At 47.1% G+C, this 19,497-nt stretch overlaps 3 protein-coding genes across 6 annotated transcripts in view; all 3 read left to right on the forward strand.

Moving 5' to 3' along the window:
• The window catches only part of MSI1 (musashi RNA binding protein 1), a 31,377-nt gene extending 26,813 nt beyond the window's left edge, over positions 1-4,564 (forward strand). For 3 of the 4 annotated variants that reach the window (XM_075769857.1, XM_075769856.1, XM_075769858.1), the window contains 4 exons: positions 400-468; positions 595-749; positions 1,250-1,315; positions 2,287-4,564. In XM_075769857.1, the coding sequence (XP_075625972.1) occupies positions 400-468; positions 595-749; positions 1,250-1,291 (266 nt within the window). In that variant the 3' untranslated portion in view covers positions 1,292-1,315; positions 2,287-4,564. Of the gene's footprint in view, positions 1-399; positions 750-1,249; positions 1,316-2,286 lie in introns of all 4 variants that reach the window. The other variant, XM_075769854.1, reaches the window with a different exon arrangement.
• Positions 4,565-6,797: 2,233 nt separating this feature from the next.
• PLA2G1B (phospholipase A2 group IB) lies at positions 6,798-8,879 on the forward strand. The gene is made up of 4 exons (XM_010307497.2): positions 6,798-6,942; positions 7,024-7,183; positions 7,918-8,045; positions 8,689-8,879. Exons 1-4 carry the CDS (start codon positions 6,909-6,911, stop codon positions 8,808-8,810), a joined length of 444 nt encoding a protein of 147 aa, XP_010305799.1. The 5' UTR covers positions 6,798-6,908; the 3' UTR covers positions 8,811-8,879.
• Positions 8,880-9,068: 189 nt separating this feature from the next.
• On the forward strand, positions 9,069-18,590 carry LOC142604278 (uncharacterized). The gene is made up of 6 exons (XM_075769707.1): positions 9,069-9,128; positions 9,731-9,959; positions 11,769-11,892; positions 16,706-16,854; positions 17,288-17,361; positions 18,365-18,590. Exons 2-6 carry the CDS (start codon positions 9,738-9,740, stop codon positions 18,528-18,530), a joined length of 735 nt encoding a protein of 244 aa, XP_075625822.1. The 5' UTR covers positions 9,069-9,128; positions 9,731-9,737; the 3' UTR covers positions 18,531-18,590.
• The last annotated feature ends 907 nt before the right edge of the window (positions 18,591-19,497 follow it).

The raw sequence follows: 19,497 nt of genomic DNA on the forward strand, positions 1-19,497 counted from the left end.
GGATGCTGAGCTGCCAGCTGCTGCGTTTCTCCACATTTACAGCCAAAATCTGGACTGTAGCTTCAGATTAACTGCATCCTGCAAGTTAAGTAGCGACAGGATATGTCTGAAATTGCCCACTTCTGGTCCCGCTCTTCCACGTCGTGCCCTCAGCTGCTCCAGGCTGTGGGCTTAGCAGAGCCTGGCTAGTGAGTTCCCCCGGACATTTGCTGTGCAAAAAGATACCAATAAATGCTGGGCCGTGCAATCCCCTGTTGTCATCCTTGCATGTCCTGTGTGATGCACAAAGCTGATACGTCTGCGTGGGCCTGGTGTTTTGCAGCAGGAAATGAAGGCTCCTGTTGAGGAGTTTCCCATGTAGCCACAACGCCCCTGAGATGCCTGTTCCTTCTTTTCCAGCGATCCCCCTCACTGCGTATGGACCAATGGCAGCAGCAGCGGCTGCGGCAGCCGTGGTGCGAGGGACAGGTAACTGCCACTTTCCTCCCCAGCGCGGTGTCCTGTCACTGAGGTTTGCGACGGGGTGCAGGGAGGGGGGTGGGACGGGGTTGCATTTTTGGGATCATCACTCTGTAGTTTTGCTGCCTCCTGTAGGTTCCACCCCGAGTCGCACCGGTGGATTTCTGGGCACCACCAGCCCTGGGCCGATGGCAGAGCTTTACGGAGCCGCCAACCAGGACTCAGGGGTCAGCAGTTACATCAGCGCTGCCAGTCCAGCCCCGAGCACCGGCTTTGGCCACAGCCTAGGGGTGAGTGTTCCCTGTCGGGCTCTGTGCAGGGGGAGGAAGATGGAGAGTGGCACGGCCAGGGGAAGGGGCTGTGTCTCCATGTGGTGATGGAGGTGAGCAGTGGTGGGCAGCCCCCTCTCAGCCCGCAGTTTGCTTTCTGGTTAAGAAATGCCACCTGCCACAGCATCTGTCATGCCACCGCTGAGCCCTAGACCACGGATGGATGGTGCAGGATGCAGCAGTTCACTTAAAGCCTGCATTCCTGGGCTCTGCTGGCTCTCCCTGACCACCACGCGAGGTCCTGATGTCCATACCTTTCCCTGGTCTGGCTTAGACTTTCCAAGAGCCTGTCTCAGCTCTGACGCAGTGTCCTGCAGGGCGATGTGCTCTTTAGACCTGGCACCTGCAACTGAAACCAGCTTTCCCAACATCTGAGCCATGACTGAATTTGTTGTAGTAGTAATTTTCCTTCACTTTTCTTTTGTTTGCTTAAGAGTTGGGTTTTAACTCTTTCTTTGCAGGGTCCCTTGATTGCAACAGCTTTCACCAATGGGTATCACTGAAGCTGGGGACCAAGGAGGCAGGAGGTAAGACAGCTTCGAACAGGAACGGGTAACGAGAGGAGTGAAGTTCTGAGCTGGTCCCTGTGCTTGGGCTCTCAGCAGGAGCTGTGGATGCCGCTGTGAGGTTCCCCAGCCTGTGGGAGGGGTCCTGCGGCCAGCCTGGGGCTCTCTTTTGCACCAGAGGCTTGGCAGGTTGGCTTCCTACCTCGCGCTCCCTGACTGGGAGTGCTGTGGAGAGATCACTTAGTGTCTGGACACAAAGGGGAAGGAAATAGGAGCACTGACAGAAAGAGGAAAGGTCTGCAGGGTTGACCAGAATCACAACCCAGTGGTGAGCCTGAGACACAAGCTTGGCTCACCTGTGCGGCTGGGGAAGCCTCCCCTGTTGCAGCTGGTTGTTCTGACTGCTGCTGAGATTGCTGTCCCTGGGGAACAAGGTTTTTCCTCTCCTGCCTGGGAGATGGGCAGAAGGAAGATCTGAGGTTGGTCAGTTCTGTTTCTGGTCCTCGGATGGGCCTGAGAGGGAACTGGTGAATGGTCTCCGTTTGCTTTGCAAACGTGGCTGAAGTTAGCTGGCTTAAAACTAAAAATAAAAGAATGCCTAGCTTTTCAAAATGGAGGGCAAAAACTTGCGGGGAACAGTGGCCAGACAGGAGCCCATGGCAGCCTGGCAGGGCTGCACTGAGCTGAGTGCTGGAGAAACAGCTGAACCCCGCTGTGTCACAGGCCTCCTGTGAACCAGAAGTGCCACAGGTGCGGGCAGGCAGGCTGCACAGCGTGCGAGGCCTTGTTTCGCAGGCCTGCGTGTTGCCATTAAAGATAGAAGCATCTCTGCCATGCCCCGTCACTCTGCCAGTGAGGTGCAGAGCAAGTCCGCGTTGGGGCAAGTTTGGGTATCGTGTATTTCTGTCGGATCACACCGGAAGAAAACCTCGAGAGAGAAGCTGGTGGTTGTTCTAGATCCTGTCCCATCCCTCCCCTGCTGTGTCCCGCAGATTCCCCAGTGACCTAACCGAGGAGAGCGGCTGGAGGATCTGGTGAGCCTCGGGGGATGAGCCAAGGTTACCTTTTTCTTGAATCAAACTGCACACTGCCGGCTGGCTGCCAGGCTCCTGCCGCCCTGCCCTGATCTCTCCCTTTGACCAGACCACACTGGACTGAACCCAAGGAGATCATCTCGCTTTCATACTAACCACCGACGGTTTACGCTTCCCCCCTCCCTGCCCCCAGCCCACCAGTTCTTCTTTTATTTATTTTATTAGCTGTTAGTTTTATTTTTTTATTTTATTTTTTTATCTTTTTTTGGGGCTACCCCTTCTTTTTGTTGTTTGCTCTTTCCCGAGCTAGTAGACATATTTTATGAATTGGCTTTGTGATTGTGTTAGGTAGTTTTTATTGAGGAGTATTTTTATTTGGCTTTGAAACTGTTTTGAATATTTTCAACTCTGTTGTTGTTGTCGTCAGTGTTTTTAAAGCACGGTATGTAACAAGAATGCAGTTCTGAAGGGAAGAAAGAGACACAGAGAGAGCAAAGGCTGAGAGGAACTGATGTATTTCTATTTTTTTTAAAGAAACTGTTTTTAATTGTTTCTGTTTTGTAAATGTGAGGCTTTGAAAAGTGTGAAACTCCAAGGATCCGAAAATGTTGGACATCGCTATGGAACAAAACAAATGTATATTTTGCTAAGTGAAAAACACTATCCTTACAGCTGAAAGAATTTTTTTTCCTAGGTTTAGTTTTACGTGGGGTTTTCTTTTTCCTCCTGTATAATATGTAAATATCGCGAGCTGAACCTGGCTGCCGCCTGCAGCCTGGCTCCAAGGAGCAGCTCCAGGTCCTGGACTTGGTGCCGCAGTGTGAGCAATACTCTCCAGCAGAATCCTGACAGGACTCCGTTCTTTTTTTGTACACCTTTTACTGTAAGATTTTAAGACCTCTGATGAGATGAAAGGGGGTGGGTGGGGGCGGGGGTGAAACGTACCGGCCATCGGCTGTTTTGCTGAGCGGGTTAAAGCTGCTTCCAATCGCTCGATGTACAGACTCCATCACTGGGCTCCGTAGTGCCAGCGTCTGGTTTGGCTTTAGGTGAAGGGCTTTACGCCGTTGCTTGTCTTGGTTACTTTGAAAGGAATTCACTCTCCAAACACTATCGCTTGCGTCAAGATTTCCTGGGAAAGGGGATCCTCCTCCGGAGGTGAGGGTATCAGAAGGGGTGTTGGCCAGGGCCAAGGGGAGATTTGGGTGGTTGTTCTCTGAAGGGCAGGGCGCTGGGTTGGGGAGTCATTAACAGGGGAGAAAAGCATTAGGGTGGTGATTTGGGGGCGGGTTAAGGGCTTCTCAGGGATTATATGACTTATAGAATTGCAGCTTCCCGTTTGCTTTACTCTGTGTTCTGAAGACTGTGGGAATTTGTCTGTTGTCCTCTGTGTGGGTGATCTGGTCCCTTCTCCAGAACCTGCCGGGGCTTCCCCTGGCACGGTCCGGGCCCCTGCTAACAAGCCGACTGCCAGGGGAAGCCTCCGGCAGGAGTACACAGGGCAGGTTTGGGTCTGGATTTCAGTGAACCAAAGACCTTGTTAAGGGGGGTGATTAAGCCTTTTATTAAGATGCAGCCAAACTCTTTTCCCAGGGAAATAACAGCTTCATCTTAAGTTTTAAGAATCATTCCCTCTCTTCCCCCAAACTAAGCCCCTGTGAGGGAGAGGGGCGTTTAGAAAAGGACTGGGAGGGCCACAGTGCCTGCAGGGCCCTTCTTCTCTTCCACCCCTGCCCCGTCTGCTGGAGCTTGTCCTGACCTGGGCGATGTGTTTGGAGAGTTCTGTTTAGGTAAGAGGGTACTTAACAGATCAGTACTGAAAACACAAAGCAATAATTTTTGTTACTGAGACAAGAGTCTGTATGTCTGTTTTTTTAAATATTTCCTAATTAAAGAAGAGCTGCATTTTATTGGGTTTATTTTTATTCTATATACTTCAAATTTGGGTCTGCGGACAGCGCTTTCCTCCCTCTTGGTATATGCGCTGAACTGCTTCCGTGCCCCCTCCAGACATCCAAGGCCAGCTGTGCTGCTGCTGGGCTGTGATTCACTCTCTGGCCAGTGCTGCCACTGCCTGGAGGCTGGGGCTCCGGTTTCAGGGTGGGCATTTTTTTTAAAAGAAATAAAGCTGTGTTTTTAAGCCAGTAAGTTATTACACTCCAATGTTCTCTCCACACCTGTAACCCTTTTTCCAGATTTCAGTTTTAAATTCCTAATAAATTATTTGAAAACTGTCCTTTTCTGTCTTTATTTGGGGGTGGGAGATTTGCAAATGGAGATTTCAGGTCAACTTGGACCTGGCAGGAGTCGCATCCTGCCATTACGCTAAAACCCCAGGCAGGGCTCTGGCTCTGTGTTCTCCCAGACTTTGGCAGTGGCCCAGTTTATAATGTGAGGCAGATCTGGTTTTAATGAAGATCGTGTCTCTCTGTTACAGAGGTTTTGTATACATATTTGTAGGTTCAAGAAAGGAGGAGAGAGTGCGGTGCTTCAAGTTTGGCTCAGATGCTCTGGATTCAATGACTGGTGGACCAAGGAGGCTAGATCTAAGAAAGTAAAATGTGGAGATGGGAAGAAAAGTCCTTAACAGACAAGACTACAAGAGAAAGGTGAATTCTAACAGTGAAATGGTAGGGAACCCGATGTAGCAGGTCTTCATTATAGAGAATTCTTAAAAATAATCTAAGGTTTAAGCCTGTTAAGTTTAGGAACCAGTTGTATGTTGGAATCTCCTCATGAGCATACCAAGGACATACCGAGGACCAGCAGTTTTGTACGCAGCACAGGTTGGGGGAAACCAAAAATAGTATCAGTGGAAAATTCTTTACCCTGCTGGGATTTTTCTCATGAGGCACTCTTGTAATGCTCACGTGCTCACTTTCCCACACTCGGTGATCCTCTTGTTGAATTAAAATGTATGAAATCCAAGATAATGACAGTATTTTTGATTTGTGACTTAAAAAGGCCAGTTTATTGGAAGTTTTCTTGGCAACATCAATAATAAATCAGACATTGAGAACTGAGGAAAAACAAACTACAGAGTCTTAAGGTTCACAGGTAAGAGAATGGAGAAATAATTTAAAAAAGAGTAAAAGTGACCAAAGTAGCAAAGGAGAAAGAGAACACTTAAATGGATATTGAAGGGAAAGTCAGCTGATTGATCTGTGGGCAAAGGATTAAATTACTTTTTCTGAACTAACTGTGGTACAGACTGTCCTTTACACCAGCCTTTAATGTTCGTTCAATGTTCTCACTGTTAGGACACGAGAATCTTGAATCTAACTCGGTGTCTTTAGCTGATCTGCAAGTCGGGAATCCCAGAGAATCAGAGAGCTTGCGAGAGCTCAGAAAGTCGGAATGGTTCTGGTTGTTCATCAGCATGTCTACCTTTAGCTGGATGTCCTATGGCTCTGTCAACATCCTATGGATACTATGGGCACCCTGACATAGTTTCAGCCACTATGAGGGGGAAGTGGTCCTCATCGTCCCTTACAGAAACACATACCTGAACCTACTGACGGGTCTGAACCTTAAGCTGCCTGAATAAGCGCTCTAGTATATTAGGCTGTTGCGGAAAGGTGGGCTTTGCCTTTTCTTCTGCTCTTAAATACTGAAGGCTTGCTTGGTGCTTTAGAAATAAATGCAGGCTCTTACTATCCAGTGAGCAATCGAGGATCTGTATCTTGAGTGTGTAAAAGTCCCAAACCTGTAGCCCTGACAGTGTTAGAGCCTCTGGTGTCAGAACATGAGCGCAGTGTTTTGGACTTACCCCTGTCTGACTCCAGGAAGCTTTGTCTTACCCATTTTTTGATCTTATTTCAGGGGTCCCAACTCACCTCATGCCTTAGCATAGAGAACCAAAGGGTCTAACTGAGTTCTGCTTTGGTGCTGGAGAAAGACAAACTGCTGTCTCTAAGCTAGTGAAGTCTGCTGTGTATGTTGAAACTTCCAAGCCCAGTTCATTTCCAGTGTTAACTCCCTTAAGGTCAGACACTATTCCTTGTTTAAGCCAGGCACAGAGGCTTTCCAGGTTGCTCAGCTCCTGTTTTTCGACTAATAGTACCTATTCTTCCTGCATGGTTTCAAAGTAAAACAAACAGCTTGAATTTTTTTTCAGTTCAGCTCATACCAAATGGCCATTTGGGAAGAGTGGAGGACCTGTACACTATTCTCTGAATTAGGCCAGGAGAATCTATGGAGAGATACAGGATTAATGATAATTAGGATACCATAAAAAGAGGATGCCAGTATTAGTAGAATGGGTATTAATGTGCCAGCAATTTCCAACACAACTACCACACTGCTCCTATTTTTTAGTAGAGAGCCCTTAAAATTGTCCAGATCTTTCAGGCTGGCTTCTAATAGTGGCATTAAAATAATTTAATAGCAAAAATCTAGAGAGCAAATACTTGCCTTCCTGTCTTTCAGAGATTTAGCTCCACTGGCCTTCAACCGATTGAAGAATTCTGCATTTAGTAACATAAATACTGGCTTGTTTATCTCATATCTATGTCAAGGTGAGCTTGTTGTATAAAGAGCTCTGCATTTTCTTTAGCAGCAGTCTGTCAAGTCCTCCAAGGATGAAGTCCCTGGCTCTGCTTTTCCTGCTGTCTGGTGCGTAGGTGGCACTGCCCCCCAGCACCCCCCTGGACTGGTAACGCCGTGCCTAACTCCAACCTTTGTGTCTCTCCTCAGTGGGCGCAGCCAGCGCTGCTGTCTCACCCAGGGCCGTGTGGGAGTTTCGCAGCATGCTCAAGTGCACCATCCCGGACAGCCATCCTCTGCTGGACTTTGCAGACTATGGCTGCTACTGCGGCTTGGGAGGCAGTGGGACACCAGTGGATGAGCTTGACAGGTTTACAAGACTCTGCTTTTACAAACCTCTTTCCTTGCTTCTGCTTTCATGGTTCTGCACACCAGCTTCCTCTCAGCTGGCTCTGCCTATAAACATTCACAAAACACTTCGGCTGCTGTGAATGAAGCTTTCTTTCAAAGACCAATTCAAGGAAAAATGGTGGTGTAGTATCACCCCTTGACACCTTATTACTAAGATAAAATATAATCCAAACAACTTTGTTTTCTCTCCCGTGGCAGCTAGGCTGCATTCGTTCCAACTTTTTTCTTTTGCAGCAGTGCTGTGCCAGCAGCCCAGGTGCAGCTCTGAGCACATGCTGCCCGGTGCTCGACCACCAACACGTGCAGGGCTGAGCTGCAAAATGCTAAGAAGTGGTTTGAGTAGTTTAGAGATCACATGAGACTGGTAGCCAAGATGCAGTGAATTGTGTCAGCTGTTAGCTCTTCCACTACCAGGCACTGACAGGGAGCATAGGGTGAATCCTTTTTTGCTTTCCCTGCGCACAACAGTGAACTCTGTGAAGATGCTCCAGTAAGTACACGTGTACCAGACAGCTCTTGGACCATTAGCTGGCAGATCTGTGTCCCTCTGAGGTCTCTTGTTTCTGTTCTCTTATCACTGAGTATCTTTTTGTTGTTGTTCAGTGTCCGCAATACTAGTGTATTTATGTGTCTTACAGGTCAGCTGAGATTGCACTTCTGTTATTTTTTGACCTGTTCCTCCTTGTTTGTCAGGTGCTGTCAAGTCCATGATGAGTGCTACACACAGGCAAAGAAACTGAAATCATGCACGTTCCTCCTGGACAACCCCTACACAGAGGTGTACAAATTCAGCTGTTCCAACGGGCAGATTACGTGTAGCAGTATGTCCACTTCCACATCTCTTTGCTTCAGATGTTACTCCAGTCTCTCTTCTGAAGGAACGGGGCTGCGTTACACTGGATGCCTCTGTGGCAGGAAGGCGCAGTGCAAGTCACTGCTGGGGGGGGGGGGGGGGCAGTTGTTAGAAACAGGGCACCCCACAGGCACCAGAGCAAATATTCTCCATATACCACACAGTTTAAAATTTATGGAAGACAGGGTATTGCAGTACGTAGGGAAGCATGTCCCCTCTTCATAGGATTGCATCCCTGTGGTACTTTTCTGGGAGTTGCTTTAATGGCAGTACCGCAGAGAGCAGCACGCTAATTGGGGAGAGTTAACGCAGCTTCTGCCTGGGCATCTCTAATGTAACGGTGGAGCTTTTATAGGGCTCTGAATGGAGATAAATAGCAGATAGGCTGGCAAACAGAACGGAAGGAAGGAAGGAAGGAGCGAGCGAGCACAGAGATTGCTGGGCGGGAGCAGAGAGTTCTGGGGCCAGGGGGTTAGCGGGAAGCACGTAAACCCCCAAAATGACGGCAGCGGTGAAACGCCTATGCCCTGGCAGCAGAACCGCTTGCCTGAGTCGCTGCCATGCCCAGTGAAGGAGCCGCGGGATCCGACCGCTCCCGCTCTCTTTTCCAGGCAAAAACGACGAGTGCGAGACGTTCATCTGCAACTGCGACCGCACCGCTGCCATGTGCTTCGCCAAGGCGCCCTACAATCCCGAGCACAGACAGCTGGACACCAAGAAATACTGCAGCTAGTCCTGCTCCTGTCCCTCGGGGCGGCACCGGGCCCGCGGCGGCCTGTCACTAATAAACGCCTTGCAAAGACCCGCCGCCTCCCGCCTGCTCCCTGCGCCGCGCTGAGGGGAACGGCGGGCGGGCGGCGTGGGCGGGGCCGGGGTGGGAGGGGAGCAGAGGCTCCGCCCCCTCCTCCAACGGGCCATTGTGGCGCGTGCGGCACGACGGCCAGCGCGTTCTTTGATTGGCCCTTGGAAGTGGCGGGGGGGCGGGGTCTGGGAGGGCACGCCCGGACGGCGCGGGCGCGAGGCCGCCAGCAGCCCCGCTGTCTGCCCTCAGGTAGCCGCGGCGTGAGGGGGGACTGTGGGGCAGGTCGTTCCTTCCTGGGTTGCCTCACGGCGGCCCTTTCGGCCCTGCTGCCCTCCTGGTGAGCGCGGAGGGGAGGTGCTGCTCCTCAGGGTGCCCACAGGTTGGCTACAGCGTAGCTGTCCCTCTCGTGGGTGCGTATCCCTCGGGGTATGGCAGCGTGAGGGGGTTGAGCCATTTGTCTGGCTGTTCGCTGCTCTGAGAGACCCACATGTGCTTACCTTGAGGAGGCCTTCTCCTGCCTAGTGCTGTTGCTGGTCCGGAGCTGTAGGGGAAGAGGTAACATTGGCCTGGTAGTCAGGGGATGGCAGGGAGCTTCTCTGAAGGATGGTATCTGCCCCAGTTTTCCTGTCTTGACAAGGTCCTGTGCCAAAGCTTCCACCCTGACTTGGTGCTATGATGCTACAGAGGCAATTTTACTGGCAGAGGCTCTCAGGAGAGTGTTGGTGAGCTCCTGTGGCGTCCTTGTTTGCTGGCAGGGCGGGAGGAAGGCCCTGGTTCATCACCCGAAAATAGCTCTCTTGCCACCACCAGCTGGAGTAGAGCATACAACCTGCCCTGTCATCTTTGATCAGGTACAGAATGGAGATCTTGGATGAGTTTGACAACGAGTATCCCCTCAGAATATCATTTTGCAAGCTGATTTCCTTAGAGGACTTTGAGGAGCAGTCTTTGTCCTACACTCGGCAATGCCTGCATGAACTGTACTTAAACATGGAGCAGAACCCAAGGATCTGCGAGAGGGCTTTGAGAAAGCAGAAACAGATGGAGAAGGAAGAAGCTGGCTTGATATCTTATTTGAAGGTACTTGCATGACCTTCCTAGTGAAGGTCACTGGATCTTTGAGGGTATTAGGATAATAATAATGTGATAGGATGGTGAATTACATTTTGTTCTTTTTCTTAAAAAAAGAAAAGAGTGTGTGTGTGTCTCAGCCAGATACTCCATCTTAAGGTAGATTGAGTCCTAGTTTTGTACCAATATTTGTTGATTATTTTTCCTTGGGTGTTGATGTAGGTGAATTTTCTGGAAACATTGAGCTCTTGGGGTCCTCCACAGAAATCCAGAGGATCCTGGATGCAGTCCCATCATATGGCTAAGATGAATCATTCCTAGGGCTAGAAGTGCAAGATGAGGTCTCCTGTCCTCACACACTAGCTTTGATTCTGAAATTATTGTTTGCAGAGCAGTAAAGGTCCTAAGTAATGCAAATGTTACTGAAATCCCTTTGTAGTGATGATAAATCCCAAAGTAAAATAGCATCACTATCTAGAAGAAACACTGTACTTTTGAGCTATATCATCACAAGCAGGGAAGAGAGCTGAGGTGCAGTTGGAAGCATTTCAGAATTTGTTGGTATAAATTTTCCCTGTAGTAGGAACTCCCTAGATTTGAGGTGAGCAGTATATCTACTGCTGGCATCCAGCATTTGGGTCATGCTAGTATTCTCTAGATAAGCACAATAGATAGATGAAGGCACCAATTCATTCTATATCTGTCTTACTCCATACAGATTTTTATAAGCCTGCACTTATGTTTGGTCCCTTGATCATACTTCTTGTTTACATGCTGCTTTGGTGCTGTGAAAGACCTAACAGTAGATTTAAACAGTCCCCTGAGTGAGCCCAATATATAGGGAATTGTTGTGGTTTAACCCCAGCTGGTAATTAGGCACCATGCAGCTGCTTGCTCACTCTGCCCCCCCCCCCCCCCCCCCCCCCCCATGGGACAGGGAGGAGAATTGGGGGGAAAAAGTGAAACTAATGGGTTGAGATAAAGACAGTTTAATAGGAAAGAAGAAGAAGAGAATAATAGTAATAATGCTAAAAGAATATGTAAAACAAGTGATGCACAGCACAGTTGCTCACCACCTGCTAACCAATGCTCAGCTAGTTCCTGAGCCATGTCAGCCCTCCCTGGCCAACTCCCTCAGTTTATATACTGAGCATGACATCACATGGTATGGAATACCCCTTTGGTCAGTCTGGGTCAGCTGTCCTGGCTGTGCTCCCTCCCAGCTTCTTGTGCACCTCCTCGATAGCAAAGCATGGGAAGCTGAGTATAAACACTGCTTAGCAACAACCAAAGCATCAGTGTGTTATCCACATTATTCTCATCCTAAATGCAAAACGCAGCACTACACCAGCTACTAGTATGAAAATTGATTCTATCCTAGGTGAAACCAGGATAGGAATCTTCCCGCATGATGTGAGGTGGCAGGCCCAAGGTGATGGCAGAGGCAGGGGGAGTTGAAGGGGTTGTACTGTTGCAAAATTCCTTTTTAGGGCTTTGAGGAGCATTGTGAAAAGCAGAGTCTAAGAGCAGGCCAGTCTTGAATGGACTGACTTACTGCCAGCTTACGGGGAGTACTAAGAGTAGGTGAAGATCTCCTGCCGTGCTGGTCTGTATTTCTATTCCAAGACCAGAAACAGAGAACCTGAGATACAAGGTATCCCTGTGCTCAGCAAGCAGGGGAGCGCTGAAGCCCTATGCAACACCGCAGCCATTGCAGCTGACGTGTGAAATGCTGGAGGGATGGTGGCTCTGTGGGCTTATGTTGCAGAAGTGAAGTCTCAGCGTCTTATCTTCCTTTTCTCTATTGTTGTTTTCTAGGCCAAGATTTTTCAAGCTCTTCAGGGAGAGCTGAATTACTCTAACTATATGGGCATTGCAGAGATGAAGGAGAAAGTACTCCAGCTGAGACAAGACATGCAGAGAGCAAACAACTATGCTTATGGTAATGACCATGTTTCAGATTCCGTTTGGGCCTGGAGACCAATACGAGATGTTTGTACTGTTGCTGTTCCTCTCAGGCTCAGCTTTTCTTCTTCTCTGCCACTGTCTAGTTAGTGATGCAGAAGGGAAAAAGTGCTGAATGTGGTAATTGGGTATCTTTCCTTGGTGGGAAGTGAGAGGACAGAGGGCTGCACAAAGAATTGTAGAGACCATCTGAATCTGGAATAGTGGTTTTAAACCCCAGCTGGCTAGACTCTGCCTTTCACCTTCCTAAAGCGGTTTTGTTCCTGATCATTCAGGAAAGATGTCGGGGAGAATAGTGATGCTGTTTATCTACTATCTCTTTCATGCTTTTCCTCAGTAGACCTCAGAATACCTTACAAAAAGGCATGGGCCACAGTATTATGTCTATTACATTACGGAAAACAGATGCAAAGAGGCGAAGTGGCTTTCTGAATGTCACAGTGTGACTTCTGGATTGTTAAAGGACTGAGAATTCACTCTGGTCTCATCCTTTCCAGCCTAGTGCCCTGTCCCCTGGGCAACACTACCAAAGTTTTCTTCTTTGCTTTGAATCTGCTGTGTGCCTGTTGGCTATGCTGTTGCCTCTGGGGCTGGCTGCCCCAGAAATTAAGAGACATAAAGAATATGCATCTTTCAAAGCAGAAATGTCTGTTACAATAGATGGGGGAACATTTCTGAGTGAGTAATATTCAGCATTTCAAAAACACCTTTTACTGCCTGAGTGTTCCACAAACAAGATACAGAAAACAACACATACAGTGATGGGTTTTGCATTAAACCCTTCCCGTTTAATTGAAAATATTACTTTGACTTCCTTTTCAGAGCGAGAACTTACTGCTCTTGAAGTCAGTATCAAAACTCCCTTAAGTGAGGAGAGGAACTGAGGTCCTTGTTTGATATTTGCCGCTCTGTCTCCAAGCTGAATGCCTGATTTTTGGTTTCCAGACCATATAGTGGGTATATATGGGCCTGTACAGAAGTTATACAATTATTCCTGTTCAGCACTGACTGTTCCTGTAGTTTGGTGTCACTGGGGGCAAGGCCCTTACGGAGCAATAAATCAGATCCTGTGTGGTTCATACGCCAGCTGTTGCTGAGCTGCTTTTTCCTCCTTCTGTCTCCTCTCTGTGGACTGTTGAAGATCCCTCCCTGCTCCTGTGGTGTGCATCATTGGCCTGCAGCTCCATGGACACCACCTGTGTGCCCTGATATGAGGAACTGCGCTACTTATAATGTGTGTACACCACCAAAAATCTCCTGTAGCCCACCAAACTGTAGTTTGGGACTAGCCAACCCTTCTGGGCACGGAGAAGTCTGTTATGTGCAGAAATCCTGCAAAGCCAGTCACTCTGCTCTGCTGGTGTCAACTGAAATAACCAGCTATTAAAGAGAGCGCTCCACAAACTCTGCTGTGTGTCAGGTCTCCATGGCTGGGCCTACTCGTGGGATGCTAAGGTTCTTGCTGTTGGTGTAGGAATGTGGATCCATATATGTCTCTTACCCTATTTTATTGTGGAGAGTGGTTCTTGAAAGACAGATAGAGTATGGAGATCTGAACAAGGCTCAGAATACTTTTTTTCATGGTAATTTTGAGAGACCAGTGACTGTTTATTGAGGATTGGAAGACAAAAACTTTACCCAGCCTGCCTCTGATGTTTTCAGTGACTTTCTGGACTGTGTGAGACTGTTCATGTCTACTAAAACATGCCTGGCAGAACTTGTTCCCAGAACCAGACACTGTTTTGCCACCTGGAGAGAAAAAAAGCAGGTTCAATACCACTGTATACAAATATGGTCTTTCTGCTGCGGCTGTTTGTACAGCGGTTATTTGCAGTACAGTGGACAGCATGCAATTTATCCTAGCTTAATAGACGGGAGAATTCAGAGAACTGAATGTAGGTGGAGAGTGTTACAAGCGAGGGAGCAGAGATGATGGCTTGCAACAGAGTGTGTACAAGGACAGGTCTTGAACCTGACTTCTAGATGTGAGGGCTTGCTGAGCAAATGCTTAGATGCTCAGCTGTCTGTGCCCCACTGAGCTGAACTGCATACTTCTGTTTTGAAAGAACCTAAATGTTCAGTTGATTTAATTGCTCTGTCATGCATCCTTACCTCCTTGAACTGCTGTTGTCTCCTGGCAGTGAGGATGAGGTGCACTCCCAGTTGATCATAGGCTATTTGTTCTCTGTGACTATCACGTGCGTCCCTCACACCATATCTGCATGAGGGAGGTGGGTAAAAGGCGGGTAAGAGGAATTTCTGCTCCCTTCCCCAGTACACCAAGCAGTAGTGTTGCTGTGGTGACCAGTAGGGCAACTATTGCCCACTCCAGTTCTTCTGCATCCCAGTAGTATGTGCCATAAAAGGAGGGCAAGGCCGCTTCTGTCCATTATGGGTAGCTATACCTCCTTCCCGAAATGATTCACCTGCTAAATACTGCGTGCAAGCGCTGTCTTGTTTCTGTAGCTGCGAAGTAGTGGTATTGTGGGTTTGGTAACAGCCTAAGAGTATTTAGTAGATTACTTCAGCAGAGGGTTAAGTGTAATAGGACAAGCTGGAAAGGCCCTGGGGTGTTACTGGGTTCTGGTCACTGGAGGGTGTTGTGAGAGGAGTGGTTCAGCTCATATCCTTCTGAAATGCCCCTTCTGCCTTGCTTGCTGCTCCCAAATGTTTCTCACCATGGGAACTGCAGAAGGAGCTCAGAGAAAGCTCCAGAAAGGTGGCTGGTATTCTGTGGTCTTTTTTGGTTTTTTTAGAATATATTACCCCAGATCAACTGTTTTGCTGTTGGATATGTTGGATACAGTACCATATGTCCCTCTTTTTTTTTTCTTATCATCACCTGAGCAGAAACCACTTGCTGCAACTGCAAGTTTCTATAGGAGAAATGTATTCACTTGCTTTGCAAGACATTGGATTTATCTTCCATTTTGCAGGGCATCACTAAAACTTATTTACTGGATTTTTTGGGTGGTTTTCATGAACCACAAGCTCCATGTTTCATCACCCACTTTAAAACAAGTTTTCCTCTTTGATAAACTCTTCACAGCCCCAAATTTCCCTCTAACTGAAAGAGCCAATCACCATAAATCTGGGAAAGCTTTAGGAATTGTCTTCAACCCATTTGCTGGTATGCAACTCAATAAATGGAGGTTATTTTTCCCCTTCATGCTAAGCTGTGAAAACACATCAAAAAGCATTTCCTTCTTTTCTCTGCTCCAATGGTGTTTTCCCCAAGCAACAAAGGGACTCATCTTAGTGAGAAGGCAGCCTTCATCCCACTTGTGTGATAGCCGTAATTTCCTGAGGATCCTCCAGGTTTCCTTTCCTGCAGGCACAGCTTCTTTACTACAGTAGTAGTAGGTGCACAGAGAGATGAGAGGCCTCACTGCAGCCATGGCCAGTCCTGTGCACAGGAGTTGATTGTTAAACCCAATTAAGTTCTGTCATGCCAAGTGCTAAATAGGGGAGGGTATAATGTGATTTTTGTTGTATGCCACCTGCTTGAGGGAGAAGCCAAGCACTGCTGCTCTCCCACCAGCAGCAGTTTGTGTCAGACAATGAACTCTGGAGCACAGATTGACTTGTTGCAGATATTCAGTCTTTAGAATTAAAGTCCAGTTGGATTTTCTTCTCCTCAGCTCTTGCCAATGTGAAGATGTAGGATCACACTGGAATCTGTGGGTCATCTGGATGCAGCATGTGTCTAAATCTTTCTATACGATTCTTTTTTGCAAGAGTCTTCTGATAAAGGAATAGCAGAATGTCCCAGAAATCCTCTTATATTAGCAAAAAGGCACCATTTCTGATTTGCATATGCTGAAGCTGCATATGTTGTCTGGGTCTTGGCAAGGGCAAGCAGCACTTAGGTCATTCACTCAAAACTGCTTGCCTGTAGTGTGTAAAAGTCACAGCTCTACATCATGAGGGCCACTAACACAAAATGCTTTTTCCTTTTATTTTTTTTCTTTCTTTTTTTGCCTCCTCTTATTTTTAGCCTTAGTTATTGTTACCTGCTTGCCTAATTGTACTGGCAGGGTGAGCGGGTATGAATTTCTTACTGTCTGTGTCCCCTGCATCACTTCCTGTATCTATCAGGACTTGGGTGCATAGGTGACAGAACGTTCAGCTGTGGAGCCCCTGTTGGGGACCCTTGCAGTTAGAAAAGCTCACAGGACCGATACGATAGGAGGAAAGGGATTAATGGGCTACTTTGTGATGGTATTCCAAATGCATTATCCACCTCTTTTTTTTAAGGCTCCGACCAAACAAATCGAAGCTGTTTAACAGCCCATGTAGCAGAATTTCCTGTCCTTACAGAAAGCAAGCATCAGCCAGGGGAAACCTGGCGTCTGAAAGATATTTTCACAGTATCTATCAGTGATGATAATGGCCAGACCAGTAGGACTGGAGAAACAGAGTCCTCTGTCGTAAATTTACTCTCTCATCACTATTATCTTTTCTGTAATGTAAAAACACAACCGCTGAGGCCAAGTTAATTCAGCTCTCAAAAGCCTTGCACTGAGACACCATAGAGGATGGCTGGGGGTAGTGATAAGAAATTCTGACTTCAGGTATTTGGCTGAGACCCTCCTCATTCCTTTTCCATTGACCCCAGACAGCCTCCTAGAACTGTTGCTTTCAGTTGCCGTTTACCTGGGGCTGCTCTAGGACACGTTATGTGAGAGAGAGACTCCATCTGTCCTGCCCAAGCCCCAGGTTTTGAATGAATGGACTGAGGAAACCAATAAGTTGGCATTCATTTGAATTTTTTTTTTCTCTCTTTGCAGCTGCAAAGACTGGGAAAGGGCAACATCCAAGGGGGAAGAAGCACACTCTAGAAGGTAGACTTAGTTGTCTTCACTCCAAGGTTCCTGAACCTCCCAAGTTCACCATGCCCAGGGTCTTCGGTCCTTTTCCAGAAGTCGTGAATAAGCAGGTTAGTCAGTAGGAGGAATCTGGCAGTAAGATGGGGGAGGCTGTGCTTACACCATACCCATCAGGCACAAGTCCTCTGGGCCATCTGCAGTCTGTGCTGCCCTCTCTGGAGCACAGTATGTGAAATACCTCTCTTGGGCTGCGGGACTCAATTACAAAGTTTGCTCTGAGAATTTGCCCAAAAACAAAGATGAGATTTGCCAAATGGGAATTAGCTTTTATTTGCTTTGGGTAACTCCAACCCCACTTTAAGAAGAGTGGCAGAAAAATCTGTTACAAGGCACTCCCAGTTCCTCTATCCAAACCTCAGGAGCTTGTCCTAGTAGGAACAGCTGTAAGAAAAAAGGAAGAGCACAAGCTGTTGATTCAGCTAATTTCATGGTAAAAACCCCTGTCCTTGTGCTGTTGTCTGATGTGTACTTTGCCACCCATAGGTGGGCAGAGCTACAACTTCAAGCCCTGGTCTGAAATACTGGTGGACTGGTCTAACAACAGCGAGCCAGAAAAGGTAAGAGAGGATTGAATCATGTGGAGGATAAGGCTGGCTTGAAGCAGACAAGGTAGATAGAAAGGATCCACATTTCCTTCCTGATGATGAGGGAAGACGACCCTGCTCAGGCTCTCTAACACTTTCTTAGTTTTAGCCAGTAACACAAAGATTATCATCCTTTTGTTTAGTCTTTTAGGAACAATATTTCTCCCCTTTTAAAACCCTCCTCCCTTGCAAATTCTGCATAGGCTGAGAGAATAAAGCTGAACACTAGGTCAGTTCTTTTACTGAGTTTATTGTTTTCCCACAGCATGGCTGATTCACATCCTATATTGCTCAACACTGGAAGTTTCTATAATTCCCTGATAACTACATCACTAAGCTGAGAAACATGAACTTCTCAGAATAGGTTTTTGCTAGCTACCTGCAATGACACAGTTATCTTCTGATAGCTGTCATCTCTCTGCATTGCATCGTCCCACACAAAGAGTCCCCCAGGAGTGACAGGAGAAGGTGTCAATTAGCATTAGAGTGATGCAGATCTGGCTTTTGGTATAGGAAGTTTAGGCTTTCTCTGGCCTTGCTCAGTTGAGTGAACTTACTTCTCAATGGTATCTTGGGGAACATATTAAGAGGTGAAGTGCTCTGATCCTGCTCTAAAATAAGTCAGTTTTAGTAGTGCTGGATCAGCTTAGCAGGAAAAAAAAAAAAGTAACTCCTTCATCTCAGCCTCGTATACTTGTTGTATGTTCATTAACATATAGTAATAAACCATGCACAGGAAATTTACTGTAAATGTTCGTTTACTGTAAGTCATTGTCCTAGTGACTTAAAAATATATAATCAGTGGATGGTCAGGGTAACATGACTCATTTATTAGTGATGCTGAAGAGACACCCTGACTCCTCTCCCGCAGGCTCCGCTGCTGAACTGGAGAAGAGGCAGGGTTAGATGTGGGAGTTTTAGGTACCTGTCACATTGCTAATGCCAAGCCCTCACTGGAAATGTCTTCTTGTTTTAGACTTCTTGGCAATGCTCCCACACCTTCTCAAAATGCTGGCTCAACTGGCAGTAAACCCGCAGCCTCTGTTTTTAACACACCTATGTCATGCAAGTTTCAAGGTGATGCAGAAGATGACACGGATAGTGAGAAACCCAGCCCCAGTTCCTCTTCTAAGGAGGCATAAATGTTTCATCTTACATGGAAAAACCTGTGTGAATAAACACTCTCTGCAAGCTCCCTGACTCTGTGTGGAAACTCTGCTATGCCTTAGCGATGATTTCGGCAAAAGCTTGGGTTAGCAGGACAGCTGTACTATGGCAAAGATGGAGTGACATCTGTGAGCTTTCTTCACTACCAAACAGCAGATACCTAACTTGCTGGAAAGTGGGATCCATTAAATGAGAGAAGAATGCAGGTAGGGGTCCTGAACTTACCTTGCTTGGCTTCTAAGCGAAGTCTCTCCTCTGACCCATTATAGCCACATTGAATATAACATGTTTGATCCTAAATATCTTAATATAGCTAAGTATCTTAATTCCCTCTGACTTCTGCAGAAATTGGGTGCCTAAGTATCCCTTAGATTCTGTGCTTTACTTGCTCCTGCCTGGCATGAATTTGAATCAACAACAAAGCAAAAAAGAACTTTGCATCACATGGTCAGTTGTCCTTGCTTTGCTACTTGACCTTTTAGCAGATGAATCTGGCAGTCTTGCTTCCAACTGCTTGTTACAGTTCTTGTCAAAATATTCATACAGGACACGTTCTGTGGAGAGCAGGACTGGGGCATTTGGAAGACCCCAACAATTTTTCTCCCTCACAGCCAGAAGGGGAGCGGTAGATTCATGCAGAAGGTTGGGTCAAAAATGTAGTGTTCTAGTCTGGGCAAGATTCTGTCTTTTACTCCATAAATGGTTTAATATGTCTTACGTTACCACCCTAAGGATGAACAAAAAATGGTTACCCAGTAGTGATGGATCTTCTGTTAGGAGTGTGGAAAATTACATCTATTAATAGCTTGAGATTACCTCCTGAGGGAGACCTCTTGTACAGATTTAATTGTATTTCTCTCCTAATTCATCAGCTGATAGTAATTGCATCCTGTATTTTTGCAATGGAAAAAAAAAGAATCTAAACTGGCTATTGAGACTGTA

This window comes from Balearica regulorum, chromosome 17 (assembly GCF_011004875.1).
Source record: "Balearica regulorum gibbericeps isolate bBalReg1 chromosome 17, bBalReg1.pri, whole genome shotgun sequence".
Lineage (NCBI taxonomy): Eukaryota > Metazoa > Chordata > Aves > Gruiformes > Gruidae > Balearica > Balearica regulorum.

Excerpts from the sequence above, each read along its gene's own strand:
- LOC142604278 (XM_075769707.1), top strand. The coding sequence starts at position 9,738 with ATGGAGATCTTGGATGAGTTTGACAACGAGTATCCCCTCAGAATATCA. Across the intron at positions 9,960-11,768 it reads GCTTGATATCTTATTTGAAG|GCCAAGATTTTTCAAGCTCT; the intron begins GTACTTGCATGA and ends GTTGTTTTCTAG. Across the intron at positions 17,362-18,364 it reads ACAACAGCGAGCCAGAAAAG|ACTTCTTGGCAATGCTCCCA; the intron begins GTAAGAGAGGAT and ends TTCTTGTTTTAG.
- PLA2G1B (XM_010307497.2), top strand. The coding sequence starts at position 6,909 with ATGAAGTCCCTGGCTCTGCTTTTCCTGCTGTCTG. Across the intron at positions 7,184-7,917 it reads CCAGTGGATGAGCTTGACAG|GTGCTGTCAAGTCCATGATG; the intron begins GTTTACAAGACT and ends CTTGTTTGTCAG. Across the intron at positions 8,046-8,688 it reads CGGGCAGATTACGTGTAGCA|GCAAAAACGACGAGTGCGAG; the intron begins GTATGTCCACTT and ends TCTCTTTTCCAG.